This window comes from Typopeltis vanoorti, chromosome 25, assembly GCF_054136105.1.
Source record: "Typopeltis vanoorti isolate ZY-2024b chromosome 25, IOZ_Tvanoo_1.0, whole genome shotgun sequence".
In the NCBI taxonomy this organism is placed as follows: domain Eukaryota; kingdom Metazoa; phylum Arthropoda; class Arachnida; order Uropygi; family Thelyphonidae; genus Typopeltis; species Typopeltis vanoorti.
The window spans coordinates 61,363,476-61,382,626 of record NC_143573.1 but is presented as its reverse complement, the minus strand read 5'-3'; the positions used below and the strand labels follow the sequence as shown (position 1 = coordinate 61,382,626).

General features: G+C 32.2%; 1 protein-coding gene across 1 annotated transcript; it reads left to right on the top strand.

Moving 5' to 3' along the window:
- The first annotated feature begins 217 nt into the window (after nt 1-217).
- Nucleotides 218-17,496, top strand: LOC150092782 (troponin T-like). Its single transcript, XM_090414770.1, has 11 exons — nt 218-317; nt 5,137-5,179; nt 5,460-5,576; nt 7,267-7,353; nt 7,659-7,844; nt 10,176-10,397; nt 12,877-12,947; nt 13,828-13,849; nt 15,964-16,044; nt 16,342-16,651; nt 17,015-17,496. The coding sequence occupies exons 2-10, from the start codon at nt 5,174-5,176 to the stop codon at nt 16,624-16,626; spliced, it is 1,077 nt and encodes a 358-aa protein (XP_090270896.1). The 5' UTR covers nt 218-317; nt 5,137-5,173; the 3' UTR covers nt 16,627-16,651; nt 17,015-17,496.
- Nucleotides 17,497-19,151: the final 1,655 nt, after the last annotated feature.

The following is a 19,151-nucleotide window of genomic DNA, read 5'->3' as shown; positions in this document are numbered from 1 at the left end:
AAAGGCTCATAATATTACCAGACGTCAAATAAAATATTAATAAAGATCACTCTTAGTTCTCATCATTATGCTCTCGTCATGATTATGAATATGTTTTATTGCTGTTTAAAGTTAAATTGTTTTCAAATAATTAAAAATATGATAAACTAAAATGTAAACTCGATTTAGATTTTTCCCATTTACAAATGACAAGTCACCACTGCTCAAGCAATACAAAGAACGTCCAAGAAAGCTAAAGAAAACATCTTAAGATGACTTTGTGAAACTTAACAGCTTCTTTAATTTTTCTTTTCTAGGGACGAACCAGCAAAGAAGACGTAAGTCGCTCTTGTACTGATTGTCGTATTCTGGAGTGTTTAAGTTAGGTGCTGTTATAATGCATGCGTCGTTTTAAATCATTGATCGTTGTTCGTTTTGGAATGGAGAGTGACGATATTTGTGTCGTCCCTAATGTGTTCATTGCAACTCTTTTAATTACTGATTTGTCTCATCCAGTCTGTGTGATTCTAGGGATAACATAGAGTCATTAATAGCCACTTAGAATTGTAGTGCCGGTTTGAGTTTTGCATCAAAATGCCCGTGACGCAACTGTGGCTGTTCATTGATTGGCGTGTGACTGTCTTGTGTTCCAAAAGTGTTTGAATTGTAAATGTGTCCATTAGCAACTAGATGTTTGTCTACTAACGAGACAGTTTAGGAAGGAAATGTGTCAGAAATTCTAGTTTAAATCAGGATCCTGAAATTTGAAAATAGTAGAACTGTTAAGAGATTATAATCCATTCATTAGTGTTTATTTCCTGTTCGTGTAGCTTCATTATTTCATATATCTCAAGATCATTGGTCATTTGTTGTTTATCTGAACATTTTTCGGATTCTTCACAGTACTAGGTCAATAAACCTTGATGGTTCAAACACTGTTGAGTTTAATTATTGATCAGAATGAAGACATTCAGTGTGCAGAACCCGATGCCAATCAAATGTATTTCCTTTTGCAAACCATCCTAAGGCTAATAGTTATCCTTAACTGTCCCACCATCCTTCCTTCAGTGACTGAAATTACGACATATTTTGGGCGAGGGTAGGTTTGAACTGTAGTTGGAATAATCCTCAATTGTTGTTACTACAAGACCATATCCGATCCTGAAATGCTTGCATTCAGTAGACGTTGAAGTCATTTCTTTATTTGTTTGTAAACTAACACGTTTTCATTTTGATATTTTTATATAAAAAGAATGCAAGATATGATTTATTATTTTTTCGGTTCTTCAAACAATTATTTGATGAGTATTTGTTCAAGCTAATAATGGACAGACATCATTAATTATTCATCGATGGTTGAAAGTAATCTTTCCTTAATGAAATCATCCAGAGTAATCAGTGCTCAAGTAAGCGTCTTGATTCGTTAAATTCACAGATAAATAATTCTGAAAATCTTTAATTTTTTACGTATTTGCATAAAATGAAATGAGTGAAAAAAAAACGAAATATTTAAAAAGGAAGAAAAAAATACTCTACGACCGAACCATAGTGTACAATGACTTTATTGTCAAACGAAAACATTTTGCTGCTAATCTGGACATAATATTGGAGTGCAGGATAGCCACTCGGCCAACCAGGCTGAGGGTAAAGGATCTCCTATTTGATGCAGCATTTCTCTACAATAACAAGTGACGATAATAGTCAATAGTATTTAAAAAATCGAAGATGAATACTTGAAATGTTTACAAGAGATGGAATAAACGCAGTCTAGTCGCTAAAAATTCTCTCTTTTGTTTTAATTACTTTCCATACAAAGGTAGAACCTTGTCAGTATCGATAACGCCATATTAAATAACATATTCTCTAAAAATATTACATACCAACGACAGAATACAAAGCAACGTTTTTCTATGACTCGTAAACATGTGAAATCTGAGCCACATAATATTTTCTTTACGGTGTGTAAGTTCTTTTCATACAACACCAGAATAAATGAACATCTGAATATTATTTCATATGAAATATATAAAATTTATAACCGGTACTGAATTTTATGATTTTCTTCTATACAGTTATATACATAGAAGTACGTATTGTAACATAACAATACGGATCTTGTCTTTTCAGTAATTTTAAATAATTACAATTAAAACTAGAATGGGATAAGTTATGGTTCAACACATCCAGTTAGTCCTAATTATGAGGAAGTCTCGAAATTAAGTAATAAAAAGAAACTATCCACTTATACCAGTGTTTCATGTACTTTTTATATTCTCTCCTGCAACATCTATATTTCTCATTATTTGATCTCCGTTCTTCACTATAATTCTGTCTGTTTTTACTTTATATTTTCTATTTTCTCCTTCTCTCGATCGCTATAACTTTTACTTCTTTTCTGTCACTCTCCTAGATTTTTTTTTTTTTACATTTCTTTGCTGTTTATGTAATTTGAAGTTAAACTATACTTACTATATTAAGTGATTAACTTACTACTTTTACTACCAGTACTACTACTCAAAACAAAATAAACATTAAAAGAATGGAAAATGGTATTCTATGTTCTGAAATGCTGGAAAATCTGTGTGATATACCATATGATGCATGGTAACATTATTTGTGATTAACTGGTTGGTGCATCATAATAGGCATGCTGAAGTATAAAAAATATAGATGATAATTATTTCTGTATGAATTACATTGAAACCATAAAAGAGTGTTATTATTGTTATTGTATGTGTGGGTGAGAGAGAGAGAGAGAGAGAGCGTGTTAATTGTTCTGTTGAGTGTATTCTGTAATTAATATAGTATTAACAAAGTACATTCAACAGAACAGAACATATAGAAAATGTCGAAATATTTAAAATTTAATTTAATTATTTTTAAGTGAAATAAACATCATAATTGTATTTATAGTATCTGATCTGAAGTAAACAGGTACGCCTAATTAATATGCATATTCCGTATATCCATTATAACCTGCAAATTAGATAGATAAAGATCGCTGAATATTTTTATAAACGAATAGGGTAGGAGATGAATAACAGCCAAATAGAAATATTTTGGGAGACTTCGGAGAAAACATCAAAGCTAATAATAATGATAAATACTTTGCTGGCTCTCTGTTCAGACTGGACTAGTCATTACATTGATCAGCCATTATTAATATGTTTCTACATAAAGATGCGCAAAAATTTTCACGGAGAGAAGATGCAAAAATTAAGGAAGGTCTCAATGACTACGTCATTGGTAATAGTGATATCTTAATCCTAGTTGGATACAAGCATATAATGGAGATGATTTAAAATAGAAAAGGGTCATTGTTTGGTTTTGAGCAAGATGAAATCGAAAAGAAAAGTCTGTAGGATAGTTTTGAAACGAATCAAATTCGAGAAGCATTCAGAAGTGAACTGCAGAGACTAATATTAAACTATTATTTAAATTAAACGAGAAATTAAAAACAAAAATAAACCTCAGAGACTGAGTGACAGACTCTAAAGGTAACATAGACTGAAACAAAGGCAGGTGAAGAAGTTTAAATGTCTAACAAGGTAGGACCTTTTCCACTATATGGCCCCAAGAGAAAAGCTGTTAAAACGTTATAATTACGTAGTTAAAACGCTATAATTATGTAGTTTAAATAGGACATTATATCGAGAAATTATATTATATATTTGAGTTGTAAGTTAGCAGTTAATTAGAATTGGCGGAGGTATAGAAATGATTTGATCTAAAATGCCACTTCACGTTGTGAAGAAAAGTGGCATTGAACTCGGTATATCACTGACATGGAGTAATCTAAGCTCTTTGCTCTTAAATGAATCCAGTATAAATCTGCAGGATTACTTAACAGAGTTAAATAACTGGTGTAACAAATTTTTGGTGGAACAATCATCACCAAAAAGACAAAGACAATGAAAATCTGCAGAAAAATTGAAAACATCAACTGCATCCTGAATTGTGAACCTATAGAACAAGTAAAACATTTCAACTTAGTTTTTAGCCAAGTTGAAACGTTAAACTTGTAAAAAACAACGGAAAAAGCAAAGCTGGTATTGCGTGCAGAAAAACTGAATAAATATATATGAAACGAGAGTGAAATTAATCAAAATATTATATATAAGAGAATGTTCAAACCAATTTTGCCTTCTGGATCTGAGAGCTGGATTAGAGAGAAAACATTTGATGAAAGACTGGAGACCATAGACATAATAATTGTGAGAAAGATTAGGTGCCTGAACAGATGGCATAAATGGCAATATTATAAAAAACGAAGATATTAGGAAAGAACTTGATTAGCAGAGCTAATCTCAGGTGGTGTGGTTACTTAAACAGGAGATGGGAGAGGAAAGATTAGGAAAGCAGGTATTTGATGCCACGATTCAAGAAAAAATTCAGGGGGTAAACCAGGATCTAAGTGGATTGATGTAGTTAGAAGTGCCTTAGAACTTCAAAATATCTGACAATACTGGAGTCCAGACATATAACACACTAATTTGGAGGAAAACTGTTGATAAGAAGAAGTTAGTGATCGTGCAAACGTTGTATACAGTACTAGTGACCTGTATGTGACCTACTTCAGTCTAGATAGTAGTCGCACACCGGAAGTTCAAATTTATCTACAATTTTAAATCAGATGACAGAACAAATCAAAGCAACTCAAATATAAGAACCGTACTCAATAGAATCACTCAAATGTAAGAAACCTGCCGAGTAGAACAGCTCCTAGTTGAAGGTTTTCTAGTTTCGAGATGAAACTAGAACATAGAAGTCTAGAAACAACTAGAAATCATGAAATTAATAAACAAATGGAACAGAATTTTAATAGACTAGCGAATTTTGTTTGAGCATTATCAGCAAATACAATCTATGCACATTTTTAAACAATGAGCAAATCACGACCAACAGATTTTTGAGAGTTCGCGAGACATTTGTTTTTGTTTATTCATACTAAGCGATGCGAATTATGTTTATTGTATTTCGATTTTATAATCTACATCAAGTTATATCCGCCATTGAATTACACAGGGCTCGCTAAGTAATACAATATGAATGATTGATTTCAAAACTTAAGAATAAAATAAAAACTGTATTGGTAAAATAGCAGGAATCAATCTTTTTTTTACTGATATGAATTAACAGATTTCTTCTATCTCTCAGGGACGAGGCTCCAAAGATATCTGAGGCTGAAGCAGCTATGGAGGTAGGGATGCAATAATTACTGAGTTTTCATTTATACGAAATTTTTCTGAGATATGCAGATTTATATAATAATTCAAATACTGTCTTACCATCAGATACGTTCTTTCTTTGAAAGAGAGAACATAATCTATTAATAAAATATAAATAAACAGTAATTAGTCATTTTTAAAAATTTTAAAGCCTTAGAGATGTATCTATGAGTAGAAATTGAAATTGATTGAAAAGATATTAGATTTTGGGAGTGATGTTTTTAACTCTATGTTTATTTACTCATCATTCAGGAAAAAATGCGTAAAAAGAAAGAAGAGGAAGAGCAAATGTGGGAGGAATATCTTGATCAAAGACAGAAACAACGACAGAAAGAGGAAGAAGATCTGCGTAAATTAAAGGAACGACAGGTATGATTGAAAATGCTTCTTCGATCACTTATAAAATTTCATCAAATATCTCAGGAGATATACATTGACTTTATCATACATGAAATGGGTAACTACATTTGAGTTCATGCATAGTCAGAAGCCTTAAATCAGAAGTGTCAACACCTTAGTGATCCAAAATATGAACAGAATTGGATGATTATTTAAAATTTATAATTCTGAATTGTCGCTCAACTCAGTACGATTAATACAGCAGGACAGGTCTGAAACAAACTTCCAGGGTGCATCAGTTATCAGCAAATGAATGATTTGATGCGAAAAATATTGCTGTGTCCACATTTTATATTTATTTTTATCACAATTGCTGCTCCTACGTTTAACTAGGATGTTTTAAGGATGCTTCCGCGGATGATAATTTTTCAGAAAGACTGAAAGAAATAGATAAGCTGGACTGTAATTCATAAAATCAAGTTCTACTACAAGGGAATTTCGGAAATATTTTATATATATATATTTTTTTATTTTTTATTTATTTTTTATTTTTGGAGTTCTGTTGAAAGCAAAAAGCATATGGCTATACGCATCATCTCTAAGTACAGAGCGGTTTATATTCCTAAAGTAAAATTATCATTTCTTTAAGTGGAAATATTTAGAGAGCACTTAATTTTATTTATTATTTAATGAAAGGATAAATGTTAATAATTATTGCATGATTGTAGTTCAGTTAACCTAAAAATGAAGATTTATATCTCAGTTCAGATCCGAAAGGGGTCTTAACATTAACATTAAGGCACTTTTTCTTTCAACTGATAATGACAGAGGTTTTGGATACTAAAAGAGTTTAATGGACAGACAAATCTCTGTCTAAATTCAGAATTCTTTAATGTTGTTTTTTAGTCCAACTTAAACGATTATTATCCAGTGATAGTTCGATACTGAAATGAGTGATAAAAGCCTATTTTCTTATTGGGGCTTTGTGAATTAACACCATTGCTGGATACTGAAAATCTGAAGGATCCATATTAAATGTATGATTAAGGTTGATACATGAAATCAATATGATTTCTTATCTAGTTCTTTATGTACGATGCGATGAACTTTTAATCAACTCAACTAAATGTAGAATTTGCGATATGTTACGAACTCTGGTGATGTTCTTCTATTTTCTTGCAGATTGGCTGTAGATTCTTGGTAAAATGCCGCTAATGAATTCATATATCATGTTTGAACACAATTGTGTTATATACACCAGTAAGTTAAGCGAAATATGCGTCTACTAGAGCAGATCTTTGATAAAAGACAGTTCACTGTCACTGGTTCCAAATTACTGAAGAAATAATAATTCTTCTAGTATTTGATTTTATCCTTTGAGAAAGATAAATGCAGTTCGATTGAAAAAATTCTGGCATGCAAAAAAAAAATTTTAAAGGCATATACAAGGTAATCAAATAAACTTGCTATAATTGCCAAATAGTATATCGTCTTGAATTCACATTTTTCCTTTTTATTGCATAGAAAGTTATATACAGTCACGTGGTATGTGTTGGCCATTTAACGAAAATATTCCAAAGTAAAATCAATAGATATTCGTTCATAAATTAAAGTTATTAATATTACTAAAGGTAATAAAGTCCTTAATACTGATTTTTATATAATATCATCCATAGCATTCACTTCATAATTACTTAATTTTATTTATCCAAATTTATAGTTGAGAAGGAAAGCTCAGAGGGCGGAAGAGGAAAAGAAGCTTATGGAACATAAGAGGAAACAGGAAGAACAAAGGATTAAGGAGATGGTAAGTTTGCATATATTTATCATCTTAAGAGTTGATAAAACTTTTCTAGTGCCGTGTGTAGATAGATGCTATTTTATTGGTGAGATTATTTATCTCATTTTGAAATTGCTTAAATAAATATATCAATAATAAACTGCATATGAGAACATTTATAAATAAAATCTAATTTTATATTCGATTTAATTAAATAGCATAGTCGGAAATTTTTCCTTGAAGCAAACTTTTTTTAAAAGCGAAAAATAATTTAATTTTTATACGATTTATGTCTTAATGTTAATTATTTAATATCTATTTAAACTATACAGGAAGAGAAAAAGGCTCGCGAGGCTGAAGCTAAGCAGAAGCGATTGGAAGAGGCAGAAAGAAAGAGACAAGCCATGCAGGAAGCAATGAAAAAGCAAAGCAACGAACCTGTGAAGCCGAATTTTGTTATACAAAAGAGAGAAGATGGAGGTCCAGGAGCAGCTCTGGGACATACGGGATTTGATAAGGTAATTGATATACGAGTTGCTTCAAATTAAATTTATTTATTTTTGTAATAAGATTGTACATGTTATTTTTTGTATTAATAACAAACAGAAAATATATGAACGTTTCACACAAAAGTGGTAACTTCGCCATTTTTTTTTTTCTAAAAGTGGATCTGATTCACCATTTTCTTCCTGACTCCTCCACAAAATTTTAATGATCGTATTGAGAAAAGTAATATTCTTCCTTTACATTATGAGAATACTGCATACTAATAAATTTATATTGTATTTTATATGGCAGTTCTACCCACGAACCGGTAGTAACCCTACAGCACATGAACACATTGGGTAAGTCAACAGCTAGATAAAAAGTTATGTTTGTACCAGAGACAGCATTAATTTTAAGCTGCTTAAGGTGTAAAACATAAAACATTGTCTCCTATCAGATAACGAAAATCTATTAGTTGAAGGCTTTAAAGTTTTATTGAAGCATTCAAATCCACAGTGGCAAAATGATGGCAAAACGAAAGCATACTGAATGATCTACTTGAGCTTGATTCAAGCTCATATTTTTCTTGCCAAAGGAAGCCTTTTCCTTATTTGCTTAACAAACCTATAAAACGTTGTGTTAGAGTCACAACTTTAAAAAATTCTATAATAATAACTGTGATCAATACTAAAATATTAGAACAAGTAATCTTTGAAGGTAATCCTCGGATGTGTTCTATCACATGAGGAAGTAAACAATATAGACATTAAAAATATCAAATTTTATTCAAGTAAGTGTTATAATAAATAAAATATTAAGCCATCCAACGTACAAACATACTACGATAAGAATATACAATGGCATGTATAAACTAACTTTATTATGATTATATTATAATCATAAATATTTAAGCAACTGGGCCATAAAAAATAAATAAAATAAAATAAAAACAAACTGAAATTGTCGAAATGGAATCCTCTGAAAAATAGTTGTATAAATACCATTTAACCACAAACATGATGAACGTTTACAATTTCGGAATATATAGCTAATAATTGACTACACAAGTAAATATAAACAAAGATGGATAGAACATCTAAATAGAATAGAAAGTAATAGTCTACCAAAATTGTTTTATACATATGAAATTAATAAAAACAATCAGATGGAAGACCAAGAAGACGATGACATGAGATCCAGAATTAAGTCAGTTGTGTTGACTTGATGATAGGAAGAAGGGGAAGTAGAAAAAGAAGAAGAAGAAGAAGAAGGTTAAGTTTCTAATAGGAGATATACAATTGTTTCCCGATTATGTAAAGATAGTCAGGGCAACCATGGATGCTACTGATATTCATCACTTACAAAATGATTTGAATAGGCTGGAAATTTGGCCAAAAGAAATTGGTTATCAGTTTAATGTTAGTTAGTGTAAAGTTATGCACTTCGCGTTAATGAGATTTCCAGCTGCATATTATATAAGCTACAATAACTGATGAGACAAGGATCTTGGTGTAATGGTGGATAGCAATTTGAAGTTTAAAGGTCACATTGCATAAGTTGTAAATGCAACTCAGAGGATAATTGCGATCTTGAAGCGAACCTTGACATGTTAGGATAAGGAAGTCATTTTGCCTCTTTATAAGGCTTTGATAAGACCACACACCTGGATTATTGTGCGCAGATTTGCTCTCCCGGATTCCATGGGGATAAGATAAAGAAGCTGTGGAAAGAGTTATAAAGATTATATCCGGATTATGGGATTTTGATTATGAGGAGATTGCGAGTATGTGGATTACAGACTAGGGTTAACAGGAGAAAGAAAGGTGATATGATAGAGGTCTATAAACTTCTGAATGGGCGTTATAAGCTATCATCTGATGAATTTTTTTTCATTATATGGAAGGTGAAGAAAGAGAACATAGGGGCATTCGTGGAAGTTAAATTTGTTCACAGTTAAAGGAATAAGAGCTTGGTTTTTCTTCCAGAGAGCAGTGAGTAAGTGGAATAGTCTGTCTTTAGTGAGTGATTGTAGTGTGGATGAATTAAGAGAAGGTATGATAGCTAGTTTGGGTGATTTATAGCCTCCCTCGATGAGTCCTTGACGCCTTGAAGGTCTCAGATAATAATAATAATAATAATAATAATAATAATAATAATAATAATAATAATAATAATAAAAGTTCTCTTGTAGTATGGAATGCAGAGTTTCAGCAAACGTCTAGTGAATTTTAAATATCTACCGAATAGCAAAGAAATTCAGGATTTCTTTTGTATCTTAATTTATTTGAAATGTGTATAGTTTATATACATTATTAATAATACATGAAAGACTAAACCAAATTCATTCATTGTTATTGTTTCAGTTTACCAACGTTATGAATGCCCGGGGCGAGATGGCAAAGACGAAGGAACAACTAGAAGAAGACAAGAGAGCAGCCTTAGCTTTCCGTGTAAAGCCTTTAGAAATGGAAGGTATTGGTGCAATCGAATTAAGACAGAAAGCTACCGAATTATGGGAAGCTGTGGTGCGACTTGAAAGCGAAAAATACGATTTGGAAGAAAGAAGAAAACGACAAGACTATGATGTAAGTTTGAAAAATAATAGCTTAGCTTGAGAATAAGAAATTTATTTAATAAACATTAAACGTCAATCCCAATTAAAATGCAAGAAAAAAAGTCAGTTTTGAATTTCGTTTAATAAATAAAATTAAAGAGAATAATCGTTTCATAACTTCCGATTTGTTAGCCATTCTGTTGCGACATTCTAAACGGCAAAGCCTAGATGTATAATCTGCACGATAACGAGTCGTCTTTAACAAACAACATTAATGAAGAGTATTGTGACATTATAATTGGTTTTCTGATTGTTCGTTCTTAAGTTTCTTTTTTTTTTTTTAACATTTACTGTGTTTTAACAATGAGTATTTTTTAAACATTTGATTGGCGTCTGCCATATTTCTAAACAATGTTTTTGGATGACGTGATTAAAATTAAACGAAATTATGAATATTTTTATACACATTCGGAGTTAATTCGAATATTACTATATTCATTAAAAATAACCAGTTAAAATGGAAAAAATTTTAATGGAAAAAAATGCAAGCACAGAAATAATTGTACAAAATATAACAACTTCAGTAGCAACTAGAAATACACTTATTTTCATATGCTATATTTAAATAAAATTATTAATAACGAAAACAATGTTAACCGCCTAGATTTTCTTTTTCTTTCTTTAAGGAGTTCAGTGTAAGGTCGAATAGATGCGATTACATTCCTTTTTACGTTCGCACTCCATTCCCAATCGTGGTCCATTTCCCAGAGTTCATCAGTCAATGTCTTTATGCTTGCAAGGATACGCTGTAAATCTGCCGTTTTCATATCTCTCAGAGCTTCTTCGTTTTCTTTCTCCTCCTTTGGATGTTGACTTAATTGTTCGGCTAATTCTTCAAATCTCAACTCTGGCGCAAGCTTAGTAACATCTTCAATAACATTCTCCTCTTGCTCTAATTCCTCGAAGTCGTGCATAAATTCTGGAAGAAGTTTTCGCCATGCTCCTTTTAAACACTTTGCTAACACGTCGTTCCAAGCTGCCTCGATGTTGTTGATGACCTTCAAAATATCGAATGATCGTCAATAGTCTTTAATCGTTTTTCCTGAAGTGTCCAAGACGCTTACCATTTCCATAAATGTTATACGGGGGTAATAGGCTTTGAAGATTGATATTATTTGAAGATGACTCCCCTGATCCATCGGTTGCAAAAGCGATGTTATGTTTGGGGGCACGTAAACAACCTTGACATCCAATGGTGTTCTTACTTCAGCAAGGTTTTGAGAAGGAATGCATTGGCTGGCAAATCATTTTCTTTACAGAAGCGAAGCACGGTAGGACAAAAATCATTTGTGTACCAATCTATAAAAACGTCTTGTGTAACCCAAGCTTTCTTGTTCCATTTCCAATAGACTGGCAGCATGGCTTTTAAACCCTTGAAGGCGCGTGGTGTCTGTGAATGGTACACCAATGTTGGTGTACCATTCACAGACACCACCCAACAAAAGCGTAAGTCTATCTTTTGCAGCTTTAAAACCTGGAGCGGAACGTTCTTCACAGGAAATGAAGGTGCGTGATGGTAATTTTTTCCAGTAGAGCCCAGTCTCATCAACATTAAAAATGAGATCAGGGGGATAACTTCCTTGTTCTACACACTCTTGAAATTCTTTAGGAAAAGCAGCCGCTGCTGCAACATCTGCACCTGCCCCCTCACCACATACTTTGACACTATGGCACTTACTCCGAGACTTAAATCTCATGAACCAACCTTTGCTTCCTAAAAACGTTTCTTCGCTTCCATTTGTCTTTTTAAGATCCCCAAAAATTGTTTTTGCTTTCTCAGTTATAACAGCCTGCGTCAGAGGAATGTTTTTCTGATTCAAGTCATCCACCCATAACGATAATAATTTTTCCATTTTTTCATGAAGTTTATCCCTGCTATAACGCACATGTTTTGTATTTAGTGCTGACGTAGATGGTTGCACAGACTGTTTTATTCTATCTGCATTTTTCATAATTGTAGTAACAGTCGATGGAGGTAAGTTCATACTTCTACAGATATTAGCACGTGTCTGCCCATCTTCCATTCTTCGAATCATCTCCATCTTCTTTTCGAGTGTGATTAATTTTCGCGTCTTCTCAACACCAAGTTCTGCTAATTTTTCTGCACTTCTATTATCAGACATGGTATGTAATTACGTACTCTATCAATTTAAATGCGTATGTACGTAAAAAAAATTAAATAGAACAATTAGGTAGATTCAACATTAAAACTAGGTTTGATACATATACGTCGTAGTAGCTCGGTAAAAACTTAAACACTAGAGTGCCTGCTAGCGTCGTTTCTCAGTCAACCACACTACAGTAAGAAAGCACGCGCAGGCAACCGGCGTTATTGTGAATCGGCGTAAACCGAGGGCTGCCTGTATTTCATCGTCTTCACACTGATTACAGACTGCCTATTTTTTTGAGATTTTACTCTTTATTAAAAAGTATTTTTGTTACAATTTCAGCTGAAAGAACTTGGAGAACGTCAAAGGCAGATTAACAGAAGCAAGGCACTTAAGAAAGGACTGGATCCTGAGTAAGTAAACGAAATATTTTATTTTCTATATCTGTATTATTAAAGCTTCTGTTCTTTTGTTTCTAGATTTCTGACCGCCTAACAGAAATCTTCAAGACATATTTAATTACACTACTCGCTCAATCGATATGCATTCGTCATATTTCCGAAGAAGCAGTTCTTTTCAAGAATCATAGAACAATGTAAATCTCAATTTAAAAAAAAAATACCTGGCGTAAATGTATTGAATGACAATAACAAAAGCAATATATTCATATTCTTGTTATTATAGACTTCCTTTGTGAAATTAGTTATGACAGGGAAAATTCTACTTTTGAAGTTTTATTAGCAAGAGACTTAAAGGTAGGAACTGCTGACTTCACTATTTCACGCTTCAATAGTCGAACAAAAACATCAGAAACCAGCAGATTTGTTACTCAGAACTACCTTACAATTGACATGAAGGTGGAAACTATTATACCATCCCACTGAACACGCATGTGTAGTGCGAAAAACGTTTGAAATTCTCTCGTACAAAATCTAGGCGAATTGGAATTTTTGATCACGAATCAAATTGCTGTTTTTCAGTTTGAAATAATCACGTTTGGAAAGAGAGAGAGAGAGAGAGAGAGAGAGAGAGGGAGGGGATTTTACAATAAAATCCTACTCTTACACCAAGCGGCAAAATTTATTTTCCAACTAAACATAACATCCATGCAATAGCATTTAAAGAGGAAATCCTATTGATCCTTTGTGCATTTGCTATTCTTTAATTACCCAAATGTTCCTTTAATTATCCAAAAAAATGTTAAACTGCTCTCACTAAAAATTCTACTTATGATAAATAAACTTTTTTTTTCATTTACCACTTTAATAACATTCTTTTTTTTATTTTTTACAGCGCTGCGGAAGGAAAATACCCGGTAAGGAGTTCATCTTATTTCTCATATAATTTGATATTTTGATCATTTGATTATATATATATATATATATATATATATATATATATATATATATATATATATATATATATATATATATATATATATATATATATATTCGAAGAAACATAAACTATAAAGACGATATCTGCTTTACAAACTTTCAGTTCAGAGAATACCCGAGTACACTAGTTTTTCATCCCTTTATTCAAATTATATTCCGTATTGTAATCAGCGAAGGACCGATCTTCGAAAGATTCGCTGTCTTTCTAGATGTTTACAGAAACTTGTTCTTCTGGAATATTCCATAAAGTACTTGAACCAAAATGAACTCGCACTTTTTCACTGGGAAGATGAAAGAACACAAGAGGTACATTAAGTTATAGCACTATGAGCAAGCAAATTAAGTAGATCATGCTGCTCAGCTAATGCTGGAAATTTATGAAAGACTGGATGAAAAAGGTCATTTAAGGTCATAGCAGATTTTTTCAAGCAAACCAAAAAACAACAACAACAACAAAAAAAGCTGCTAAAATCATAAAAACAGAGTAGCATTTACACGGCGGTATTACATTCTAGCATATCACATACATATAAAATTAGGCAAGTAACAATTAATAGATAAAACAACTTAGTCCATTTACTACCTCATACCGCGCATTTCAATGATGTATTTTAAATCACAAACTCTATACTATGCAGTTGAATTGAAGCATTGTCTCTGGTATACATGCAATAGAAGAGTACATAATTCCCGTGATCACAGTGCTTTGCGGAGATCAGTATTTTTTTTTTTTTTTTGCAAAACTTCGCAGCCATGAGTTCCAGTGCTGAGAATTGCACCGATTTACGAAGATAAGTATGCATATATTTTTGCTAATTTAATTACAGTATCTTACCCCCAGTTTATATAAATTGACGAGCCTTCGGTAAGTTTCTTTTTATCCCATTTCCAGCTAGATGTTAGCTGGAAATCGGTTTATTCGAAGTATTTTGTCATTGTTATCATTTAGCGTGAGCCACCTTAACTCAATCTGTATAGACGAAGCCCTTTGGTCGGAAAGGGCTGGGTTCGATTCACGTCCAAGACGTGAGGAACCATTATCTGCACTCTTTCGACTAAAGGGTCAGTTAGCTGATCTCATACGGAGGTAGAGGGTTTTTCACCCAAACTCGGTTTTTTCCTGCTTCATAACAGGCAAAACGACCCCATGAATACACACGGATTTACAGCCATGAATACTTACGACAATATGTGGAAGAGAGAGGGTCCTCACTACATGTCGTCATGCCCGTAGTTAACCATGAGTCACATTATGGTAGTCAACCTCCTGGAGAGGATACCACACATGAATGGAATGGGGGATCATTTAGCGTACATATTACCCTTATACATTGCTCTGCCACTTAGTTTGTTAGTGAAACACAGTGTTCTAGTAAAATCTCGTTTGCCTCAAAATTTTCTTCTCAAGAAAGAATATATGCCTATGAAATGGCCATTGGAAAGAACTCTGAATGTGAATACTGTCTAGTCCAAAAGAAGACTTTAAACAGACAGAAAAACTACTATAAATGATGAAATGTACAGGGAATTAATACACTTAAAGGATTTGGACTGGTGATTGTTGTTGGCAGTCTATTTAAACTCACAATGACAAATTATAACCGATATTATCAAGTCACTACACAATGTACTCAGCAATTACATAAGTTTAACGTAACCTGTATGGTTTGTTACCAGAATGTTACTGTATAAGATGACCCAAACCATCTTATATGGCTTTATCTATAAAATACAAATCAGTTTCATGGACTTTAGTTTTATAGCTGAAGTCAATTATAATTGTATAGCTCTATTTATTTGTTATTTTATTTTATTTATATATTATTATTATTTCTGTTCATTTATATATTTGCATAACAGAGAATTTTAAATAGATATTTTTCCCTTGCAGTTTTGTTAAAATATATAGCGGGAACTCATTTGAAAACGCGTTACTTTAAAGTAAATAAACTTACAATAAATCGTTTTAACTTAAAGAACAAAATTATCCACTCAACGAAGAAATCTTAATTTCTTTCTTCTCTTTTTATAGCCTAAAATCCAAGTTGCTAGCAAGTATGAAAGACGAATAGATCGTCGAACTTTCGTAGACAAGAAAGGGCTTTTCGAAGGCGTAAGTGCAGGGTTTTATTTTTTACTAGAAAACCTTTTTTTATATGAATCTCATCTAAGAAAATTTGTAAAACTATACACAATACCTTAGTATTATGACCGGAGGATGAGTTAAGAATTATATATATATATATATTTTTTTTTTTATATTTATTTATTTATTTATTTTTTTTATATATATATACTCACCCGTAAAAGGTTGGAACAGGGTCAAAATATTAACCCTGATAAATAGTAACTCTGTCAAATTTTTAGTTTTACAGGTTTCAATAGTTCTAATAAACGCTTACTCTTTCAGGGTTTTGAAAACCAGTACGAACAAGGTCTTGAGACAGAATGGGAAGGGAAAATGAGTCAGTTCAAAGATCGAGGTCCATCCAAACTTCCCAAATGGGATCCACAGGCTCCTAAAGTTAAGGAAGCACCAGGACCTCGTCATGAAGAGGAAGAGGAAGAATTGATGCCTCCCACATTTACAGCAGAGGAAGAGGAACCTCCAAAACGAGCACCTGCGAGAGAAGAAGAAGAAGAAGAAGAAGAGGAAGAAGAGGAGGAAGAGGAGGAGGAAGAAGAAGAAGAATGAAGGGTGGCTTATGAACGTTAGCTGTGTAAGCAAATTACCATTAAGTACCCAGTCGCTACTATAAAAATTGAAAAGTCATATCGATTAAAAATAATGTATTTTATTGACCTTGATCATATGCTATTAATTAACAAAGTCTGAAATATATCAATTCTCCATTTTAATGAATATTAATACTTATGATTCCTCTAGGGTCTTAATGCCAGCGGAAAAGAAATAGTTTTATGTTAGAATACAATAAAAGTCACGCTTAAACTTATGTCTCAGTGAAATAAATGAATTGCATAACTAAAACTGCTTCAAATGTATTTTTAAAACAGTTTTATGTATCTTTATTATTATTCATTTTTTTGAAATAACATTGCAACTGAAACTTTTCTTTTTTTAGGTCACTCTACTCTCCACAGTCTCCTTAGATGCAGTCTTCGTCTTTGTTTCTCTTCCCATCTCTCTGCAATCGCCTCCGAACGACGCCATCTAGTTGCCAATCCAAGAATTAATCGTTTATTTTTACTTTTCTCTTTCTACAGCATATTTATGTTTGCTGAATTTACATTCAGACATGATTACGCCCATCAACCTTCCGTCCATATAAAGACAAATGCTGAGCTGTAATTTTTTTTTTTTTTAGGAAAAAAAAATGATAGCGATTTTTATTTTTTTCTTTTATGTACACTATTCAATTTATTTATTTTTATTTTTTTGTTTTGTTTACTGAAATCATCTGTGCCGGCTTATGCGGCGTTGTATAATATTCAGGGCTTCTTCGACTACTTTAACATTTCTATGTTGTATCTCACTCACCGGCGTGGATCCAATGAATTTGTGAGACAAATTAATAAATAATCTGATAATTTAAAGATGAATAAACAGTATGTGTTTATATTATTTCAGTGAAGGACACAAAATATGTGTACACATAACTAGAAAGTTTTCGTAACTAGAAAACAATAAAATAAACATACAGAAAATGAAAACAATGAAATAAACACAAAAAATAATACTAATAAAGTCAGTGTACGATATACGCACTAGAGGGCACAATCAGCAACAATTAAACACCATAATTAGCTGTTGTTGAAAGAAATTGTAATCTTTGGTTTCGTATATTCATCACGTGGCTCGCATTCCAAACTAATGCGTGCTGACATATATGTCGCACGGAAATCAATAATCGCAGCCCTACCATGCAGTCCTTGTTACAATGGCAGATAAATTTTTACCACAGATTCTTCTCATGCACATCAACACTGGCGATACATTTCAGAAAACTAAAAATAGAATAACAGTACATAAATTACAGTTAGTTTTTTTTTTTTGGTAGCATAGAATAATCGATATGTATCCAAATCATTGACTTTGCTGTTCGCGTTTTCAAAAAATACCGCTTGGGACCGCCACAGTCAAATCGCTTAATACAGTGTCTTATAGAAAACTGTGTGTGTGGAAAAATGCCTGTAGTTAGAAGAGAATATAATGCCGTTTTTGAATTGGTGGTAAGTCATAAACTTCTCTGTGCATTTTATTTGTGCTCTCATTTGAAAACTGCCTAACAAGTTATGGGTTAATTATGAAATATGATTTGTGCACTGAGTGGAATTAATTCTGTTAGTAAATACTTTGGACTTAGCCAATGCTCAGGATAAGAGAAAGATGAAGTGCTATAGTTTTATTTTCATTGTTGCACAGTCTATTAGCATTTAATTAATGTTTAAGTAATAGATTAAGAAATGATACGAATTAAATCCCTACATCATTTGCATATTTCGATTAAAAATCTTTCAGTGGTGTTATCAAAACAATGATAACACTTTGGTGGTTGTTTGGATTTAGCATTGAATATCTTTGAGGCATGGCTTGATGCATATGAGGCATACTATTTTTTGATTATGTCCCTTTTATGGTATTCACTGATAAAAACATAAGATTTTTTTTGCATAAAATCCTGAAAATCTTAAAATCTCAATATATTTTGCTAAAACCTGAAAATAAATCTGAGAAAGCATTGAAAAATCTTAAGATCCATAATATATCTGAAGTAGACCTGAAATACTCAACAGAAAAGTTATAATATACACCTTGAATATTCTAGTTTTACATTATACAATATTAATGAAATACTCAAAAAACTGATTTCGTTATTCTAAATTCGACTGGTCACACAAAGGGTTTTATAATGAAAACATTTTTAAGAGCTTCTTATAGTGCAGAGATAATGTTAATGGTCATTATTGGCATAAAAATGGGAATTATGGTGGATAAACCTTAATTGCAAGAGAGATTATTGATAATTGGATGCAAGTGTCTCATATTATTCTATGCTTTATTATGTTTTTGTGTATGCTTGAAACCAGTCTTCAACCTCGGAGTTTGCTTCTAGCAATCAATAATTCAGATCGGTTTTTGGGCATTCAGATTAAGATTGTTTCAATTTATCATTAACTTTCCAGCAAATGTTTTTCATAATTAGAGAGTATCATATTTCTCGTTGATTAGATATCATTTAAACCACAGTTAAATACAGC

Excerpts from the sequence above, each read along its gene's own strand:
- LOC150092782 (XM_090414770.1), top strand. Across the intron at positions 10,398-12,876 it reads GAAAACGACAAGACTATGAT|CTGAAAGAACTTGGAGAACG; the intron begins GTAAGTTTGAAA and ends TTACAATTTCAG. Across the intron at positions 13,850-15,963 it reads CTGCGGAAGGAAAATACCCG|CCTAAAATCCAAGTTGCTAG; the intron begins GTAAGGAGTTCA and ends CTCTTTTTATAG.